Raw genomic sequence first — 23,167 nt, 5'->3', positions numbered from 1 at the left:
TATATATTACCTATTCGCGATATCAAATTGATAAAACGAATTTCTTTGTCTATCGCAACGAGATCTTGAATGTGTACGATGTACCAAGCGTGAACATTGCACAGATTTTGAAATGCGTTGTACGAAGGTCGTTATTATTTGCAGCTACACACGATTCGTATTGGTTGGTGCGTGAGGCATACGTAGAACCCCATGCGTCTCCGAGTTTATTTTATGCTTACTACACTGCGAGCCTGCCTCAACATCGTGTTCACAGGCTGTTCTTCTGTTTCTCTTTGCAGTGAAGTATAATGAAACGGTAATTCCCCGACGCACGTGGCCGATTCGTTTACGAAGAGGATGCAACGGCCACGACGGCGGACGTTGCCTCTCAGTCTTTGCGAAAACGCTGCTGCTTCGCGAGCGCGTGCTCACGTTCGGTAAACGACCCCGCTACACTTCGATTTATTTGTGCTGCGTCACCTGTCACAACTTTATCCAGCCTGTTTATTTAGAATCTAGTAAGAATTAGCGAAACACGCGATATTCCCATAAATTATAAAAATTAAACATAATCAATGATAAAATATTTTTTAAAGATACATAAAATTTCTATGAAAAGAGTATGAAAAAAACTCTGGGAAAAGAGTTCACGAGACAAAATCAAACTTAACGAATCGATAAAATATTTTGGAAGATTAAAAAGTATTGAAAGTTCTTCGTATCTTGTGGAGCATGTCATAATTCAGAAACGTTTTGGAAAAAGAGTTCGTAAGGCAAAATGATGAATTGAGTAAATTTTAAAAGAAAGTTGCAGCTCTGGCTTCTCCATATCAGTTATGCCTGAATTGATAATTATAGTAGTTACTAATTTTTAAATTACCTATCACATAGAGTAGACTTCACACCCATGGAAATTTTGTTTTAGTATTATCGTCTCGTTCAAAAAATATATCTCGTATTTATATTTTCGTTTACTGTTTTCATTTAACGTGTTTTATCAAGTTCGTAATAAATGAAGAAGTGTCTACGTTATATACGTGAAAGCTGTTAATTTGCATGACAGTTTAGTAACAGTGTGTGGACGAATACCGTATGTAAGTGTGATTTTTTGTTTGCGAAATTCCATTTTATATTTTTCAATGATTACTCGAAGCTAATGGATACTCGAAATACCAGGGGCATAGTTGACGTCAATCCAGTTTACGTTCACTACTACGACACTATACGATATCTTCGTAGTGTACTTTATTTCCAGGTTCGTTACATTCACCGTAAGTTTTATCCCTAATACAAATATATAGATCTACAGTTATTATACGTTACTCATTCATTATATTTCGTTTCCATACAAAATTTTTGTTATTATTATATATTCTGTTCAACGTGTTGTATTTTATGTTTCCTTTTCAATTTTCGTGCGATATTTTATCAATTATTTCAATAACGTTACTGTCACAATTTATTATGTTTCAATTCTTATCAAATTTTCATTGCTGTTGAATCTGAGAGCTATCTGGCATAATAACTCATTGATTTTTGATTGCTTCAACTGCTTGATACCAAAATAAGGTTTGACAATAAAGCAGAGTGCAAAGATATTTCTGATTAAAAGATGATAATACATTTTAAGAAAGAAAGTACAATTAATATATAACAATATTATATTATATTCTGAGCTTTTGTGCTACCCAGATCATATTGACATTTATTCGATCGTCACAAGACATATTTTTAATAAAACCATCAACATTAAACTCAATAACTTTATTCTTTTCCAAACCACGATTAATAAACTCCAAAACAATTTCACCCACAAAATTTACCCGATATTCTAAGTCGCGCTGCAGCTTCGCTGTCAATTCATATCGACGACTCTATAGCAAATTCATCGAGAGACTACGTCACAGCGAGCAACGTGACACCGATTGTGGTATTGACCGATTGATTGCGATCGACAATCGCCGAAAACGTGGAACAAATGATAAACCGAGTACAACCCATACGTGTATAGTGTATAGAGACGTCGGCGGTTGCATCGCGGTTTGGCATCCGCGGACGATACGACTTTGTTTTCCCAGCGAAACGAAGCGACCGTGGAAATGAATTTTTGCGTGGTCGTGTAGCCCAGACTTTTGTCTACTACGTGGGTAGATATAGAGTCAGCAACGCCCACGACGTCGCCGCGATGCTGACCTGGCCAGGGGTGGTTGCGTCGCGAAAATGTCAGACGAGCCGGTTGATACGATACTCCTACGCGTAGAAAAGTAGGGCAAAGTCGATTCATTCATCCACTGATTCATAAGAGAGTGGGCGTAGAAGGGTGGCAAGGGTGGAATCGAAGCCTCCGACGTCGGCAGGTTCTTCGTTCGCAGTACAGGGAACCCTCCTTTCCTTTTTCAATCTTTTTCTTTAACGGATCGATGCGAACATTATTTGAGAGAATCCCCTTTCGGCCTCCCTGTGTGGGCCGTCGACGTAACTTCCTTCCTATCTTATGGATGTGTGTTCGGGGTTGACGCCGCATAGGTCACGGAAATCGCGTTACAAATCATCAAATAGTGGATGTACGTCGACGACGGTGAAATATATTCGATGTCGCTGAACAAATTATATCGTCGATATATTAAAAACGTGTATTTACGACGCAACCAGCGGTATTGGTAATAATCGGACAGGATGATAGGAAAACCTAAATGTCGAGCTTTTCGGCTGCCCGGTTATTTCCAGAACCTCTTGCCCGAGGAGAACTCGATCGATCTGTTTTTCATCTGACGCAGCCTCCACGTCGCGCGTATACGGCGATTATACTTTGATGGAATTGCGAGCCGTTTGTTGGAACGAGAAGAACGTGTGTCTTCTCTTGAACATTATTAACAGTTATATAAAATTTTGTCCTATTTCAAGTAATTCTTTGGATTTTTCGCAGCATAAACGTGAATTTTTAGCGTTTAAATTTATGTTATTATAGTACTATGATTGTTACTATCGAGCTGAAGAAATTAATATTTAGAAGTGAATAGATCAAATTTTAAACGCGTGTCAGTATCAACCACAAATTTTGAAGACGTAAATTAAATTATAAATTAATAGAATTGTCTGTCTAAAGATTAATTAATATTGTGCCTTTTCAAGTATTCCTTGCAGAGACAAATTTTTGAAATAAATGTTATTTGTTTTAAGTGCAGAATTTTATGTGCCAATTCATACGGAGGAGAAAGAAGGGGGCGTGCAACTCCTCCACAGAAGAGCAGCAACGGTGTCCCACTTATCCTATGAAAGGGTCCAGTGAACCATCAAATGCCAAAAAATTTGCCAATTATTCGCAACAATCTTTTAGGAAATTTCTTATATTTTTTTATACAGTCGTAACTTTTGTCTTTTTACGTTTACTATTATAAGCGGTGGAGTATAAAATATAAACAAATTATACATATGTAGAAATATCGTTCGGTCACCTGATAACCTATAAAACTAATATCACTTAAATTACATCGTACATTTTAAAGTAACAGAATAAGCTTTTAAAGACGTGACACGATATGCAAATGTCCTGACCGAGATCAGGCTAACAAAAGACCTACTTTCTGATTGCAATTAGTGGTTACATAAGCTAGAAATATTTGGGCTGGAACCGCGGGATGATGCAAGCAAACGGTTCTACGGTTGTGAATCCGGAACCGCGAATGTCCCACCCCTTTTCTCCCTGAAGCTCCAGCACTCGTGGACGTCCTCTATCCGGATATCCTATACACTGCTAAACACAATGCACCGTCTGCTATTCCTGGCCGTGCGCCATTGTCGATAACCTTTGCATTGTCGACCCGATGATGGGAGCAGCAAGATAGGAATTCCGTCTGCGGGCTGCTACCAGAATCCTAGCTACCGTCTGTCGTCGACGAATCGTGAAATCGGTCGAAATTCGTGGCTCCTTAGCGACGACAGAACGAAGGTCACCGGTGAAAAGTAACGCGGTTAATGGAAAACGGCTAGCAAATCAGGGTGAAGACTGTACGCTAGTAAATATCACTGACCACGCAATTTCTGAACGCTATGTGGAAACCCACGCACCTCTTCTGGAAAAATGGTCAGAACGCATCTGTTCAGTTATGACGTAAAATCGGTGACAAACGTTTCGCAGTAGACACCGACGCAAATTCGTGCTTTTTCCCTTTTGTTTTTACAAACTGAAATCTATGCTTTGATGATGCGTCGTCTGTTTTTGAGTGTATGTTCTAAAAAACGTATTTGCTATATGTAGAATAGATACATATTGTAATTCTGTCTTTTTATGGTTTTATTATCGTAATGGTGACTATGATTTTTTTATTTAATGAGATTATTTCTTTTGATAAATTAACTAGCTTTTAAATTTTAACAAATCGTAAGAGAGATTTAAGCGTAGATAATTTTAACTTTCTAATATTACGTACATTTTGTAGATTTTTCGTTTACGAATGAAAGTGTATATCTATTACCATATGTACAATAATTTACTTTATTAATTTAGTTTATAGATTTATTAGATTTATAGTTTATTGAGTTATCAGACTTACTTTAATAATTTATTTAGTTTATAGATTTCGTTCTCACAAATCTACGACATAAGGCATGTAAGTAGTATAAGACAGTGAAATAACTTGTAATTCGAGAAATTTACTTCTAAAAGATCTCATGTATTTTATTACCAAACTTGTTATTATAATACAAGAGAACTTAACGAGAAATACCTACGAGTAACTTGTAACTTGTCAAGCTTAATAATGTTAGTTCGATAATACAAAAGGATCTTGATTATGACTTGTTAAAAATTTAATTAAATCCATACGAAGATCTGGGACAACAATTATGTTTCCATTTTATTATCATGCACGATACTTTGAAATTCATGTGCCATTGCAAGCATCCTAATAGGACGTGATATATTCGAGGCAGAGTTCCGAACTGTTCGTAAAATAAACGTAGTAACGTGTGACGGAAGTGGGATCACTAATAAAGCGTGGAGGAATAACTGCATCCGTGCGTCAAGAAAAAAACATAAAGAATATCCTAACCGTAGGAATTTCGCTGAATAAATATCAGGATGGCGCCGTTTGGAATTTGGTCGCTCCGGCGTGGCGCCTAAACGCGCCGCGTGTCAACAAATTAGTATTCAACCACGCAAAACTTAAAGAAGGTAGAAGAGCCAGTTTGCTCTCGCGAACACTTCTCGCGTTCGTGCCTGTACACGCGTCGGTTAATTTGCGACCAGAACCAAAAGGGGACAAGGGAAGACGAACGAAAGCAAAGAAAGGTCTGCCCACGCGATCGTTCATGTTTTTTCGATCGCAGCCGGCGCGTTCGCAAAATTAGACTCCGCTCCGCTGAAAATAAACCGCGAATCACAATGCCAGCGATATCAATCGGAATAAAAAGAATTCCATGAAGAAGTAGTTGAACCGCAAAATTCGATGAATTCTTTGTATCGAGTCAACCGAATACGGTATCATCACAGAACCGGATGACTGTGAAATTCGTTTCTTAATATAACCTCCTCTCTAAGAATAGAGGATTTTTGAGTATTTTATCTTACCGATAAATATTTTACATATAGTAAGTAACTTTTTTTAAAGACGATTGTAATCATGATCGAATACAATTTTAACAATTCGTCTACACAGTAGAATTGATGTTAAAAAGAGAATATATTTTATTAGATGCATATGACATATTATTATATATTATAATACATTGATATATTACACTGCATTACATTATATGCATTATTATATATTACACACACACACACACACACACACATTGTATATTATACAATGATTGTGATTATCTAAAGTAATAATCAAATTTAAAAAATTATATCTAGATGTTTTCATAAGGTTGCATAACCGACATTGTGACAGTAAGATGTCTTGTTTAAAGTCGCGAAAGAGTTAAGTAGAGTGCATTTTTCTATACCTCGACCCATTGTATTACCGAGGAAATTTTTCTCGCGGTAAGAGGAATGTTTTCTCAGAAAACTTATTAATATGAATTGTTACTCTGAACTAAACAATCTATTTCCACCCTAACATTCCCAGCAATCCAGCATCCATAAATATCTATGGTCCTTGATCGCAACTGTCGAGTTCGTTTATACGAGTTTCTCGTTCGTATTATCGAGTTCTGACAACTCTTTGAAGCACGATATAAAATCTCCGATTCTGCGCCAGTGATTTTACCTGAATCTCCTTCAAACCGACTTTTGGTCTCACAAACTAGAATCGAAAGACCGTCGTAACCGAGGCACTAGTGTTGTTAACGAGTCGGTATCCTTGTCGGCAGGACGTTTTATTTGACTCTATCGGTGCATCGGCCGCGTTACCCGCAACATCGTTTATTCCTTTACGACTCTTGTTTCTATCTCTGACGTTGTATTGTACAAGCTCTCTTCCATAGCTAGAGATCGCTGTAATTTATCAGTGTACGATGGCGTGCGATGCATCAAGTCGCAGGATTTTAAGATCGAGCAAGATTTTTATCGATATTACGACGTATCAGTGGTTCCGTAAATCATACGACAGCGGCCCGACGGATTTTCTCTGAGGAACGATTTAGCGCGGCCAAACGTACAATTTCGAAGGAGAGGTGCGAGCGAACATCGTGTGTGGTCCACCACCGCGATCCAGTTTATCATCTAAATCATTCGCGGCATCGATTTGCATAACTTATACGCCAGAGAACGACCGTTTATTATACAATCGGAATATATTTCGTCCGGTTGATAACCGGAACGAAAGCTGACAATGTGCGTGCACAGGAGGTAGTCTGATCACTCTGAATCTCCTTAAATAGGCTCTACAGTCCACGTCAGCCCACCGCTTATAAATATGAATTTTTTGTCAAGTATTACGATAGTTGTTTTTCAATGAAGCGTTTTCTCTTTATCCAATTTTACATTTTATTTTTATAGTACCACGATTGTTTAGACGTTGTTTAAGTTGATGAGAAAGATGTAAATCTGTCCGTTAGATATTCAATTTTTGTACATTCAAATCGGTATTTTTCAGTTTGTTAAAATTAGTTAAAATATATGAAACGCAGATGTATATAAATTCTAAATATTTTATCAGGTTTACGATTGAATGAAGCTCTACGGCACGAGAATGATCTCTCACTCCTATTTAAGTAACGATTCAGAAAATTTATAACAGGCATCTTGCGCTACATCCACCACGCAGACAGACAAGTGGGCGAAATGTAACTTGACAGCAGCATCGAGGGATACTTTATCGGTGAAAACTCGATTCAGGCCGTTCCTTTAGTGGAAATATCGAATTCCGAACATTGAACAGGCGTGTAACCACGGGTCTCGACCCTCGATATCGAGAATCGACGTTGGCCGATACCCAAAACGATCTGCAAATGCAGGACTCTAGCCAGTGATCCACGAACACGGAAAGGAAGCTGCCCGAGAAACGTCAAATTCCTCGTATAGGCCTGATTGAGTGTCATAATACGGTATTCGTGTACAGTGATACCGACCTTAGCTCGCAGCCAAAGTAATTAATCACCGATATTATATCCAATGAATAAAAACAAACCGATATCAAGAGTTTTACCGGTTTTCTGGATAGCAATCAATAATCCTTGAATTACTAACATTATATTTGAAATAATTGCATAAAAGATAAATAAAACATTTTATAATAAAAATTAATGTCGGTGAAATTTTATAAATTTAATTATTAATTACAAGCTTGTCGTGTTACTTTTCATATTAAAAAATTGGTATTTGGACGATTTCCCAATTTAATGTTTTTTGTATGTAATACGTTCTGCAGTTCTTCGCGTTTTCTTGTTGCGAAAATGATTTGCATTATGATTTATTAGGATTGTTCTATTTTAAATAATATTAATCTATAAATACGAAATTAATTTTACGTTGTATATCGATAATAAAGAACATAAAATATTTCCTGATCTATTGTAGAAAGTATAGTACTTTGAGTATACTGCGAGAGAATACCATTTTGTTACTCTTAAAATATATACAATTGTTAACATAGAATAATAGTTGATATTTTTATAATACACATGTGCATACATATTTTGTCTCGCCAGTTTGTTAAATAATATTTCTTAAGAATCGTATACTTTTAAAACTAACAATAACTTCCACAAACATAAATTTCTTCAACCCAAAATTTCCATTTTGTACAATTTTAATACTCGAACCAGATTCAAATTTTACATACAGTACATGATAAAAGCATAAAGTAAATGTATTCATATTTTTCAACAAAAACTTGTTCTTTTAAAACAATTATCCTCAAATATAACGCAATAATATTTAACACAGTGTTGTATATATACTAGTTTTACAATATTAACCTTTTGCAATGAAACCAGATAATTTTCAAACAATAGAAAGTTGGAAGCATTTAAGCCAGATTCTTTTCTGACCAGAATAATTGTATCAAGACAGGAATGGTAAATACGACGTATGTCTCATCTGTAGAGCGGCGGAGAACGACAAATCCCTCGGGAGAACGTTCCCAGGAGGAAACTTTCCCGCGCGGGACCAGTTCGTTTCTGAAGGTTGAGCGCTCGGAAGACGACGCGAAACGCACGCCTTGCGGACAAGCAACGTGAGATATATACGCGTAATGTAGCGCGATAACATGAGTTTCGGAGTAATTGTTTACGCGTGCCAAGTGAGTTATTTGGCACGTGGCCATGTCGGGGGCAACGGGGGCGGCACCCACGTGGTCGGCCGACTGCCCGCGGGATTTCTCTTTCCTTCTCCTTTTCTCCATTCCTATCCTCCTTTCTTCCTTTCTTTCTCTTTCTCTCCTTTCTCTTTCCTCTTTCGTTCTTCTTTCCTCGCACGCAGTCGTGTGCCTCGCGTATCATTCGCGCGCACGCAATACCACGTAACGAAAATTCCACTCAGACGGAGATCCAAATCGAAGAACATTTGTAATCGTAAATCTACTTCTTTTGATTTATGAGGAATTTTGTATGGTGAAGTTCCACAGCAAATTTTTATGGCGACAGACTGTATGCCTCAAAGTTGAATTCAGCATTTATACTTGTTGGCACTTTTGTGTATAGTATGAGGATAAAAGTCGTTGTATTTTTCGAACGAATTTTTAATTTCTTCATTGACGAATACCATACTGAGAATCTATCTCTCTTTATCTATCGCGAAATCTATTTCAAAGTTGAATTATCGTTTACGCTACTTATAAGTACACAGACATTTGCTCATTTTCAACAAGATTGTGGCGGATATCGAACGTGTTGTTTCAAACGATGAAACGAGTTAATACTTGATATAGTCAGATATATTTAAAATTATTCTAAGTACAGAATGCAGAGATAGTCGTAATCGTCGCTCGCTCGATGCTACTCGTTGTGAGGATACTCGATACTCGTATACTAGATAATGCTTACGTTCGCTCGATACTAACTTTCTGGAGAGCATGATCGTCTACTTATACTGGTCGGGGGAGTACCGGAAAGTTTGAATTTGATTCCGGTTGACGGATACACGCAGCGGCGACATTGTTTTATCCGGAGTTTGTTTATTATTACAAACGTAATATTAATAATAACATACGTATGCGTACGTCGTAACGGTGTCAATATTTCGATGCAAAACAACAATATGAATCATTCTCGATTCGAATCGTCCTATGACTCATGTGCCGCTACAAGATTATAAAATTATTTTTAGAAAGTTGAACTGCAATGATTTTATTTATTATAATCATCGCAGCTTAATCGGTCGATTAAGTTGATGCGAGAAAGCCAGTTTATAGAGATCAAACTATACCTGCTTCGCTTCTTCATTTCTCGAATTAGAAGTCAGATTACAAAGTTTTCCCTAAACTGATAGAGAAGCTGTCAATGTTAATACAATCAATGATATTAAAATAGTAAATGTACGCGATAATATATATAATAAATAATAAAGTATTATTGTTGTATTTTTAACTGCTAATATAAATTTGTCGCTTTTTATATGATTCCATGAAAAGGTAGTAAATGTTGCTTCTGATTACTAGACTAATTCATCATTAATTTGTATATTTTGGTAAAATTCGTGTATGGTTATTTTTATGTGCAATATAATATGTACATACACACACATTGACTAAAGTGTTCGAATAGTATATGATATTATACCTGTTGGTACTTGTGTATATAATACGAGTAACGAAATGAAAATCGTTTTATTTCTCGAGAAATTTTTAACATCTTTATTTCGATAAAAATTGTAGCGGACCGAGGAAAGATTATACGATCGTTGAATGATGATTTTTAGGAAGATCGGTTAGTGTTTGGACGTAGAGTTTTCTGATATTCTCTTATTGTCCGAACGTTTCTAACTCCGCGAGATAAATGGGTCGAGGACTGCATCTCGCTGATTTATATATCGTTGAATCTCTTTTCTTGAAAATTTCACGACTCTCATCCGGTGCAACGAAATCTAAATCGTCAGTGACGTCATAAATCCAGGGAATCCAGGATATTATTACAGGAAATCGGTGGATTGCGTCACGCATCCTTCTTTTGCAAGCTAAATACGAATCGAAAACGTCCTAGAAATCGTTGCAACTGAATTATATCAAGGAGACAACGGAAAACGTCGACGGAGAAATTACTGTCGCGTGATAAATAAAGTAGTTGTGAAATCGGTTCGACAATTGCGAAAATAGGATTAAATATGGCTAAACCGAAATGATGGAAAGTGGAATAACGAATAAATTCGAACGAATCGTAAACAAGCGAAAAAGAGCGATTTAACGAATTCGTTCAACAATAACAGAACGTTGAAACGATACCTACTGTAAAATTGAAACTCAAATTTAGCTGTAATTTCATAGCTGTAATTTAGCTCAAAGCTGTTCCCGACTTTCGCTTACTAGTCCCGGTTAGGTTCGTCTTTGTGTCTTTGAGAAATAAACGGGTCGAGGACTGCAGTTTGAAGATTTATACATTGTAGAAACCCACTCAATGAAAATCTGGCGTCCTTTATCCGATGCGACGCTTACTCCAACAATGAAATTTAAAATGTCACGTATCCTGCGATTGAGGAATATGTCATTGATAGAATCTAGATTAAGTTTCTTTTATAAATCGAGAGGAAAGTAAAAGCCGATTATACACTGATAAATGAAAACTAGTCTTTTTACGATCAAACAGAAAAATTCTACAAAGTTATTAGTTAGCAGAAAGAAGACGAATACCACAGCTACCCATAATCTGATGCAATTGCTTGACAAGAACGAAATCGTTTTACTCGAACCGACACGTTTTCGCATAACGGACTAGATGAGAGAATTCGATGATCTGTACCTAAATAAAATTCACCGAAGCGGAATCTTTGTATTTCGCGATGGTAACGCTTATTACGTCAATGAAATCAAAAACGTCGCGAATGTCACGGATCCAGTGAACCAGAAATCGGCTGATCGGAAGTGGCTTTTGGTCGATGACGCGTATCTTTAGTTGGTGAGGTCGGTGAGCAGCAAATCAGAGAGAGAGAGAGAGACCGGTCCGCCTTTCGGGAAGAAAGTAATACGAAAAGAAAAAGAGTCTCAGTGTAGGAGGAAAGCTCCTCCGCGTGATAGAGTCGAATCGCGTCGTCCTTCGTCCTTCGTGCAAGGGTGGCGGCGGCGGTGACGGCCTGTTACTGTGGTGGGGGTGGTGGAGGTGGTAGCGGCGGGGGCGGCGGTATTGGTGGGGGTAGAAAATAAGGGTAGTTTTCAGAAGTGGGGGTGGAGGTTCGTCAGTTTCCGGGTTGTTCCGGAGTGAGTTGAGGGCGTCGTGGGTCGTCGTGGGGGGTAGCGGAGGGAGGGCGAGTAGGAGCCGCGGGCCACGACACGACGAAGCGTCGCGACGTCAGTAGAGCGCCGCGCTATCGACCACCGCCACGAGACACCGTCGTCGTCGTCGTCCTCGTCGTCTTCGTTTTCGTCTTCGTCTTCGTTTTCATCTGTCGTTGTCTTCCTTGTCATCCTTCCTGGTGTTCTCGCGTCGTCGTCATCGTCTCGATTACCCCGTGATTTCGGTGATTTCGGAGAACGACAGCAAGAAACGAGACCAAGAAAAGTTCGAGCGAAACGAAAGAACGAAGGAAATATAGTTGACGAAGAGAAAGTAATCGGTGAGGATCGACACGGCTAACGGAAGATTCGAACCTGTTCGATCTTTCGTGGATCTATCCGGACGGGCCACGAGGATCCCACGACGGCGCGCTGCGTGCACGCGTGTCCGTCGCCAAGTACCCGCCACGTCAAGGTCGTGCCGGCACGGTGCGTGCGTGCGTGAATACATATTTAAACCACCGTCGTCTGACTGCTACGAGCCACCCCGTGTGAGACCCAATGACTGTCCATCCAGGGACCACGGGAGACACATGTTCGTTATAAGGTCAGTGCACGAAATGTACGTGGTGTCTTCGTAGTTACTTCGATAAGCTGAGCTTCTCTCACTTTTCTACTTGATTTCTCACCCGACACCTTACGAGGCAACACTCACGGGACACACTTGCGATCGCGATGTGGATACAATCGAGGATTTGTCACGTACTTTTTACACGGTAACGGATTTTAACTACACGCTTACAATTTCGATGATTTTTAGTAGTGAATATTTCGATGGAAATTTTAATTAAAAAATGTGACTTGAACGATCTGTGTTCGTTGTGCTGATTTTTTGTTGATCGAAATGCCGGTTCATTTACGGTTGCTTCATATTTATGTTACTTGTTACGCAAAAAGAAGCTGTGTCTCTTTCCTTTCTTTCTTTTTTTACATTTTTATTATTCTTATAATTTATAAGGAAATGATTTTTACAAATTTAAAGCTAGCTGTGTGCATTTTTTTAAAAATATAATTCGCACATAATCAAACCATTGATCTATACATTGTGGTAAGTAACAAATTGCTATTGTTGGTACACCTTTACAACTATAACATTCTGTAGAATTATAACTGTATGATAATTTTTTAACTTAAGAATTTTTTCTAATTCTTCAAAGTGCTTACACTTTCGTATCGACTATGAAATCTCCTTTGATTGGAGCAAGGTCGTATCTGTCTCTCAAATAAAAGCATTTCTTAGCGGGGAAATTACATAAAATTAAATTAAAGATGAAATGGACTCGTCTATCCTTCGTTGCATTTTCGCATTCTTATTCCACTGTAGTAATCTTCTCATTTTCTATCCCGTGAAATTAAAAGGTTCCGTCCAAAAGATGTCTTTTCTTGTTTGCTGCGTCGAAAATACGCGCGTGTCAGCGGATTAACGCAATAAGTGGATTGCAACGGAGATTTCCAAGTGCACAGGATTAGTTCCCAAGATGGAGCAATCGGATAGTTGTCGCAACAAATTCGCGACTTGTTTTTACAGAGACAAAAACGTATTCCCTGTTGGGGGTTTTCACGTACTTGTTCAACACATTACCGAGACGGAGAGTTTCGTACGAAAGAAACATCTCGATCCCTTGTGACACATACTTGCACGCGCAATGATGGCTCTTACGGCTCGTGAAGTTTCGTCAAAAGCGAGACCCTTCGCGATATTTCCGAGTCAACGACGTTCTCGCTTGCCCCTCATTTTGTTGTTCTCTAGCCGTACAAAGAGCCATGTAACGCGCGACTTTGCAAGGGGGGTGAATTTCCAAAAGAATCCGTGATCGACGACCCGTTTCTATTTAATCTGCTTCCGTCTTCCGACCCCTACAAACCTAAACCAGTCTTATATAAGAACATTACGCATGAATCGTTCACACATTCACACTGATACATGATACATTCTTTCTTTTTCTATTTTTTTTTTTTTTTTTGCTTCCCTCATATCACATTCTTTTCTAAGTAATAAATTCCTGGATAACACTACATATATTTTCTTCTTTTGTCTTTATTTATTATAATACGATCGATTGTGTTTCATACAAATGCGGAAAAATGTATGCCTTAGATAGAATCAATTTTTTGTATTATATTTTTATGCTGAAGCAAATACATTAAGGGAAGTTTTGACATAGAATCTTCAAGATAGAATTTTCTTTTATCAGAAAGTAGTTTACTATATGGTAGACTAGGATCAGGGATTCTAAACATATTTAAATATATTATAATTATCAATTCAAGTGATTGTATGAAGAAAAATTGCAGTTGAAATGTATACGTACATTCTATATATTTCGGTACCTAAATTAGACACGCGTTAGACATTCACTCTTGGGTGACATGAAAAAGTTTCGACAATTTAGTTCTTGTATTAAGTTCTAAATGAATATAATTTAAATTTCCTAATTTTTAAATACTACTCTTTAAAAATTGCACGTTGCACACGTTTCGAGTACATAGAATCAAATTTTCTCATAAACCAATCAAACTCTTGCGTCACTACGGCGAATCGTAGCGGACGATTCACGAATGCTAATATTTCACAACGAAACGTAAACGTGCATTTATCTTTGACTTCGCCACTTCCAAATAACGCTATCACCCACGTGAAACTCGGTCTACAGGACATCCTCTGCTCCTCCATTACCACCGGAGGGGTTAATGAAATTAGAAAAAAAATACTTCAGCCGATTAAGAATTCAATCTGAATTAAAAGGATTTCGAACCTGCCAAACTTGAAAGGCTGCCAGTGCTTCCGGTCTCTGGGTTAGCGAACTGGGATATATACTTTAGAGTCCGCGTATATTACAGGGTCGAACTAGTTTAGCGAGTTGGACGCGGCCGAAAGCGCGCGCTAGAATACGAAGGAGAAGTGGACGAACAGGGATGGGAAGAAGAGAAGAGAAGGCAAACCTTTCATCGCGTTGAATTTCAAATCGGCGTATCTGCCGAGAGGAATTGGCACAGATCCAATCGCGATTCCTCGCTTACCTGCTTGCGCTCTCTCTGTTTCCTGGATCTTCCTACTTCTTTTTTCTCCCCCATCTGCCCTCCCTCTTTCTTCCTCTCTTTATCTTCTCCCACTCTCCCATTTGTACTTGTACTCACGTCGTATCTTGGAGATGAACAAAACTGGGTCGTTGCAAGCTATAGGATAGTGGGCACACACACAAAGAGAAAGAAAGAGACAGAAAGAGACAGAAAGAGAGAGAAAGAAAAAGCAAGATGCAGAAGAGAGTAACACAGGGGCCTTGACTCGTTCACCCTGAACAGTGTAACCGAGTTCGTGCCGTCGCATCGAGACGCACTTCTTCAGACGTGTGCATTATAATCACGGTTCATTATTACCATGGACACTTCATAAATGTTCGATTACGTGTGTGCAGTGTGCACGTTCGCACGAGCTAAACCGCCCACATTATCGGCGTCCATAGTTGATCGTAAATACTTCCTCGATAATCGATGCACCGCTCTCAACATAGAGCCTCCCTAAAATGTACCTTGTGTATGTAGCTTGTTCGACGGCTTGCACTTTTTTACCGAGATTGACATTTAGTCGACAGGGAGGTCGTTATTTATTTGCAGCTTTGTCGAAAGCAGCGCCTTCACGGCTGCTTCTTTCTTTAAGAAGAGTTTGGAGCTGAACAAAGCTACTAGAATTATAGTTTTTTTTTTTGGACATAATTTGGAAATGTTATTTATAGGTGTGAAAGGTCACTCGGTCATAGATAGTACGATGCTCCCCTTATTCTTGCAATAGGCTATTTCGTGATACGGTATCGCTGTTGATATCGTATTTTGATAACGTTTGGATCGGTTTTAGAATAGTATTTCTGTAGTTTACGGTAATTTTACTTTAAGACACTACATTTTGCTTTTAGGAATGTATTTAATATTGTCGTTGACACTAATCGCATATTGCGTATTCATTTTAACGACGTTATTATATTTAATTGGAACAATTGATATTTTATTATGTAATATTGTTTATCAGTTTTCCATCTGTTTATCTGTAAAAATGTTTTTATGAGTACAGATTCTTTTACGTTATATGCTTTTAACGAACAGCTTTTAGATGTTCCAAGGAAAGCAAGCAGTCGTATATTTTAATTGCAAGACCACGAAACAACTTAGTAAAGGGAAAAAGATATGAAATATCAAAGTAGAGAAGAATTAGAAACGTGTTTCAAAGAAATTCACGAGTCAACACTCTCGCAAGCAATTCTCAATCTTTTTACTTTCCTCGAAATGGAAAATAACACTCCTTCAGCAAAACATCATTATGATTCGGTTATTATTTGTTCCAAGTGTTAGCATGCGCAAATAACGAGTTTTTACGTAGCTAGAGAAGCGTAGAAATGGTACGAAATGACAAAGTATTTTAAAGAACTTTCCTACAAAAATGACGTAAACTCGCGAATACAATAGAGTACGTAAGAGAATACGCAGTATTATATACTCGCAACAAACGTATTTCATCCATTTTATATTCGAATACGATGTACAAAATACCTAGTGCTGTGAAATAAAAAATTTTTTATCTAAATATTTAAAAAATTTTACAATCTGTAATACAAGAGAGAAACTGTGGGAGAAATTGCGAAGACGTTGCGATTCCCTTTTCGAGCTGAAAGTTTCTGTTCGCGAAACCTTTTGCTCCGATACTTTGCTGCCATGTACATACGAATTCCCTATATTGATTTTTACAACGTACAGCTACGTCGTAAAATTCGGCAAAGAATGTAAAGTAACGTGACGTTCGCCCTTTGCGCCCGACTGGGTACCGCGTTTCTATAGCACGCGTCATTGACGGTAGTAAGTTCACCGAATTTAAAGCCCGGGATTCGATGTCGGTCCGCATAAAACAAATGCAAGAAGGATCCGCGTTATATTCATATAGACATCGATATAGAGAAAGCATTCGAGGAGTTTTACCATTGAAAAGTAAGTTTCGCATTCTTTTCGTCACATCGCTAACTTAAAGGAATGTTGCGCGAAGTAGTCTCCAGTGAATTCCAATAATATCGTGAAATATACGAGATAAAGTTTTCAACTATCGATCATTCAGGGACTGGTATAGTTTGGAGTCTTATAGTTCAGTTTCTTAACGTAATATTATCGTATTGTTAAATTATTTATCAAGCAAAGTGTAAAATAATTTAGTTTACGAAGTGTTCTTTTAATATAGAAGATATTCAGGCACTTTTTGTCAAATCATGCTAGTGAAAGTGAAAATAAGAGTAACATAAGATCATAAATGCTGTATATTAAAAAGTAATAAGAAAAGTATGAAGAAATAGGAAATGATTTTATTCGATGACTTTTAGTTTGACAAATGAGCATTCGTTTGATCCATACGAGGCTTGGATTTTTATTTCTGGCGTATTTTAACGAAATAGTTTATCAGAAAAATATTGAGATTTGTTAGGAATGAATGTGAAGAATACTTGAAAATGGAACTGATATAAATGCGAATAATTTACTTTTGCGAATTATCGAATAAAAAACCAGTTCGTTATTACCTGAATTGTTAATCTTCGTTATAACTTTCTTATAAAATATTCATAGGGCAATGTGATGTTTTTTTTTTTACTGATATAATACGAGTATGCTAGCATTGTTGAATCACTCTGTGTATAAATAGACTGACTTTGCCAAGGTAGTAAAAATGGTGCCAATATTTGTTTCATTTATTACTATTCGTTGTAGGAACAAAAATTCCTCTGAATGAAATACTACATAAATTTTTATACTTCCGGTCAATTCTCAAATTCAATAACATCGAGTAACAAGTTTATTCGTCATGATTGAAAAGACCTGGCCAAAAAGTCGTTTAAAAAGAAAAATAATGGATAGTGAGATAGCAAGGGAGCATACAGCGACATTATCTTTTTTGGCTTTCTTTTCTTCTCCAATTTTTCTTCGGGATAACATCACGGAACGAAACTAAGTCACTGGTTTCATTTCTAGCGAAGAAGGACGACCATAAATTAAGTATCAATACCCTCTAGTATTAATATTCTAAAACGCTGAAATTGTTGTGCGATATGTATAAATATTATACATTCTCATATTGTAAACAGTTCGCTTAAACAGACTCGACAAGCAATAAGAGTTTTGCATAAGCTTCTTATTTTTCAAACGAACAATAAGCTTCTTATTTCTATAATTTCGCAATTATTATATTATAATCTGTTCCCCGATTCGATGTTGGAAGCAAGTTCGCTATTATCGAGAACAAAACGAAGCTTATCCCCTTGTAACTTGTTTGTATCGGTCTCGATACGAGAAAGGTGAACGGGACTGATAGTAAAAGACACTGAAAAATTAGCATAGATATTATTATTATCGAGTCCGATATTATTCCGAATTATATTATTCCCATCGTTGACCGACATTTGAAAAATAAACTCCGAGGCGGTGGTTATATATTCGGACAAGCAGGGGTAAACGCCCGATCGAAGTACATATTCAGCGCTTCGTACTATTAACCTCTTTTAGTTCCTTGTATTCATTCCATTAAAGAGCTCTCTCCACTGAATCTTACTGGATAAGCTATATACGGAATATTTTGAATTTATCGAACGATTAAGCTTTATTCAGCCGAGTTACCTGGATTCAAGCAACTTAATTCCTGTAACTTGAATCTCTTTACCTTATTATCGGTATTACATTTAATTTCATGCATTCATTTCGTTAAAAGGATCTTCTCTACTAAATCTTACCAAGTAAGGTACACTGGCTCGTATGAAAGTATTTGAACACTTAACATAGAAAGTCTTTTATGGCTCATGTTGTACGTCTTGTGTAAAACATTCTGAAATTTCATTAGCACCGTAACGAGATACGGCTGCCATGATCGTGTTGGTAAAATTTGGAACAAATCTGAAAATGTATACAGATATAACGTGACATTTATTGCAAACATAAACTTGCTAATAACATAATGTAGTATGAACAGTTGTCTCAAACGTAGAATAGCGTTAAGTACGATCCAACTGAGTATTCAGATTTACTGGTATACTCAAGTATAACAGATAATTGTCTGTCTATTTTTAATCTAATTACATATATTTGTACCAAATATCTTATAATTTCTATAATGTACTTTCTGATTTGTATTAAACTTGCCCAATATAATCAAGTCCTGTAAGAGTAACAATTTCCCATAATACACATAATATACTTATAAAATCTTTTACTAGTGCTGGAATATTTTCGTGATTCTATATACAAAAGTATTTTATTGAGTTTATCGAATAATTAAATTCGCAAAACACACATAGCCGCTTCTACGAGCGCAGTAACTAACAAAATGATATAGTATTCGCGTGTGCACGGACAAACTGGTTGCGTAACGGGGTATCACCATTTTCATTCCGAAACTTGCGACATCTCACGATTTATATATCGACAACGTGAAGTAGTGGGCGTTGTGTACCTGTTTACGTTCCGCGTCGCAGGAATTGTACTGTAAATCATATTCCGGCGTCGCGCGGTCCAGCCCATTGTTTGGTACCAGTATTTAAAGTGCATCCGGTAGGAGCGGGTCAGGTGCCGTTACGAGACGCGTTCGCACTTCTTTGAGCAGGTCGGATATTCTGCACTTTAGATCCCACAATAAAGTCAGTTTACTGCGGCTCATTGAGACGGCTATCGCCTCCCGATTGTTGATCTGTGTTCATCGGCGATCGTAAAACGGTCCTTGACGATCCCTATGGACCGAACCGGCCAATGCGCTTGTCCTGCTATCACTCCCACGAAAGATCATCTATACGGTGCATTCTCAAAGTTGTTTCTCACGTTTTTTACTCCGTTCGAACTTCTGCACGTTTCGTATTAATCTAAGCGGCTTGTTCTCTCTGATCTTTCTTTTTTTTTTAATTATTCTTTTACGTAGTCTAGGAACCTTTTATAAATTAAAAAAGACACAAGCCCAGGATACAATTTATAATATCTGTGGGGTTCTAGTAAATAAATAAACAAGGGTTTGTTTTTAACGTATTATCCTTTTCAGATCGTTTCTTGAGTCTATGTTGCGGAAGAAAGTAGGTTTCGTACGTTTGATATTAATTTTAATTGTTCTCTATTTCTCCTTTGAAATGATTATTTTATTCAATGAATCAATTTTTAGAATTCAAATACTTTAATCCAATTATTTAAGAATTATTAATTCTTTTCAGTTGTGTGTACGTTAGCTGTGAAGTGACATTGCAATTTTACCGAGTAAGTCATAGTCACGTGAAACGTGATAAGAGCAAACAAATCGAAACGTGTTGATTGCCGTACGTACGAGTATTTGCCTTTACTTACATGTACTCCGTTTGCAAATAACGGATCTTATATTTTGAGAAATAATCAAAAGTTTATAGATTATTTTAAACAATTTTATATAAATTACAAAACACTATGTAATTTATATAAAATATTTTCATTTCCATATAAATTTGATATTTCTCTATCCCTTTAAAATCGATACAAAACAGCAATATCAAAACAAATGAAATTCTCTTAATTATCAATCTTTATCCAAATATAATTGTTAGTATAAAATAAAAGTATATAAAATACAATAAAAATCACAATATACATATCGTCCTCTTAATTAAATTTGTTCAAAGCTGTCATCACTGTCTAAGCAATATCAAAAATCCTTTCATCACATTTCTCTCACACTGACTTCATCCTTGCTTTAAAATTAAATACAGTGAAGGAATATTGAATGAATCCGACAAGAATGATTCTGCGAAGTGTCCTCCTCGTAAATTAAACCTACATTCTTTCTAGACAACTGACAGTTTCGCGGTTGAAAATGGACAGGTAGGATAAAAGAGTGGAGACCTTGGAGGGACTGAAGAAGAAGGGGGCCAACCAGCGGCGTTAGCGTAGCGTTAGAAAGTTCGTCTTGGTTGCTGTTTGCTCTAACGCCTTGGCGACTCGTCCGCGGTTATCCAAACGAACGAAAAGCCACTCACGAGAGCACCTGTAGAGCTTGGGCGTTGCTTTTGTTCTTTCAACCTCTATCTTTCTCCCTCTCTTCCTCTCTAGAATCACGGTGGCCCTCTGTTTCTACCTACCTGTTGTGTTACTTACGCCTCGCCGACCGATCATTCGGAACACGGGTCACTTTAAAGGGATTAGCACAATTTTCGACTTGAATTCCGGACGCCTGAAGGCCTGGTCATTCTTAGCCGAGTGAAAATTACGACGCGTCACGGTACCAATGTGAGAAAATAACAGGGCTAACCACGTTTCCAGAAAATCTCCGATACGGTTCATTCGAGTTGCCGACCGCATGATGTACTAATTTTTGCTTATTAGGGTTTTCCTTTACAATATTACCTCGCTAGAGGATAAGATGGAAATGCTATTTTCTTCTTGAAAAATCATACGTGATAAGTGTTGTAGACGTATTTTGATATTTCGTAGAAATGACATAAAACCGAATAAAAATTTCACTACTTCTGTATTTCTTCCTTTAAGAAATTAAGAAATATTTGAGTCTATAATATTTTCAATATATCGTTAATATTTTTTTACTTAGAATTTTCGTTTGTAGTGTTATTGTCCTTTCTATTATTATTAAGATTTTATTTGCAGTTTCAAAAATTATACGTGACAAGATTCTTGAAGTTTCGATGTTTTGTGTAAATTGTGAGATTAAAAAGATTTCGATTACTTGACAGGAGAAAAATGATTTCCGTTACAAAATTGAACGAAATATTTTTATTTTATTTACGTTCCTGATATGTTAAATTTCTATTAGAAATCAGTATTATCGTTATTGCAATTTCATTGGCTTCTGTCTTTTCGCGGATACACAGTTATTTGGCCCGCGAATCGCGCGAAGAACCTGAATATTCACGTTTGAAACGCAACGAGAAATGCCTAGATTTACCGTAACCTACATAGTTTCCTTAACGACCATAGCCACATCGTACAAATTTTCTTATCGTCGTTATTGAAACTTCGCTCGAAATATACCGTCTACTAGAAACTTGGTCAAGATCTCGGTGAAAAGTGGGTCGAGACGAATATTATCCATTCTGATCGTGCTAATTGAACAAACCGCACGTAACCAGGCTACGCGTTGCCAATTCGTCTACGAAAAACTAATATCGAATCCCCTACTCTGGTTGCGATGACTTTTCGTTCGTTCTCTTCGAACTTCTCGAAGCGAGACGAAGTTATAAATTTGTACCTCTGGAAAACAACTGGCAGCAACTTTACTACGTGAGAGAGAAGAGGGACCAACCGCTCCTGCTACACCCTCATCCCTCATCCTGCAGAAACTCGGCTTGGTTACCACGAGCCTGCGACTTCGTAAATGCATCCATGCACACGTATTTTATGGCCAGCTTCCTCGGCTTTCTATCTCTTTCCCCTTTCCCTCTCTACTCTGTCCTTCTCTCGCCTTTCCACCCCCCTTTTCTTCTTTTCTCCGTGCAAACTCTCCGATACTACCACCTACTCGCTATCGCACAAGTATTGGGAGCGTGTCTGAACATCGGGTCCGCGATATTTTCGCAGGATAGATTCCTTTTGAAAATACTTAAAACTTGGACGATTTGTCGTCCGTGTTGGAGTCGAACTCGATAAAGCGCTAGGATCTATCGCGTCGTACTACCGGCCTAGAAAAGAATGGACACGGGAATGGTATACGCCAAGGAACGAGGTGGCCAATCGATGACGGAGACAGTGGTAGTGACGAAGAGATAAAGAAAAGAAGACAGCCGACAGAGGAAAGCGGGGGTGTGTGGGAAGGAGAGGGTGTACGAGTGAAACGATAAGAGGAGAGAAAGAAAGGGTTAAGCTGGATCACTCGTGGAACGAACGAAAACGAACGAGATAGACGAAAGGTGGAATCCAAGGAAAAGAGCGAGAGACGTAGAAGAACTTAATCACATAAAATCCTTAAAGTTCGCCCTGGTGCGACGCGATGCACTTTGATCGTAGAATTTATGTTCGGGGTGCAATGTACCGCCATTATATTCTCTGCTCGTCGGTGCGTGCCGTGGAAAAATTCATCGCGGAGACGCAGAGGCGGATTCGGTTCCCCCATTGATCGGCGTGGTAGGTTGGGACACGAGGAGAGAGTTTGTTTCCTCTCTCCGCTCGTCATAAGAAAATATTATTCTTCCAAGAAAAAGTCGTCGCTCCACCGAACCAAAGATTCCAAGCTTCTACGTATCTGCAGCGGCAGAAAGCTTTTGACTGGATTTTCTGCAAATCGGGTGAGGGTCACTAAACTCTCCTCTCGGACGCCTGAACGATAATTAGGACAC

At 37.8% G+C, this 23,167-nt stretch overlaps 1 protein-coding gene across 2 annotated transcripts in view; it reads left to right on the top strand.

Moving 5' to 3' along the window:
- Nucleotides 1-11,855: 11,855 nt before the first annotated feature.
- LOC132910691 (uncharacterized) overlaps nt 11,856-23,167 on the top strand; it is a 125,949-nt gene continuing 114,637 nt past the window's right edge. The window contains exon 1 of one of the 2 annotated variants that reach the window (XM_060966577.1): nt 11,856-12,399. In XM_060966577.1, the coding sequence (XP_060822560.1) occupies nt 12,386-12,399 (14 nt within the window). In that variant the 5' untranslated portion in view covers nt 11,856-12,385. Of the gene's footprint in view, nt 12,400-12,447; nt 12,569-23,167 lie in introns of those variants that run through there. The other variant, XM_060966575.1, reaches the window with a different exon arrangement.

The sequence above is a fragment of the Bombus pascuorum genome, chromosome 9 (genome assembly GCF_905332965.1).
Source record: "Bombus pascuorum chromosome 9, iyBomPasc1.1, whole genome shotgun sequence".
Classification (NCBI taxonomy): Eukaryota; Metazoa; Arthropoda; class Insecta; order Hymenoptera; family Apidae; genus Bombus; species Bombus pascuorum.
Note: the sequence above shows the minus strand (reverse complement) of the source record. Positions and strands in the feature narration are given on the sequence as shown.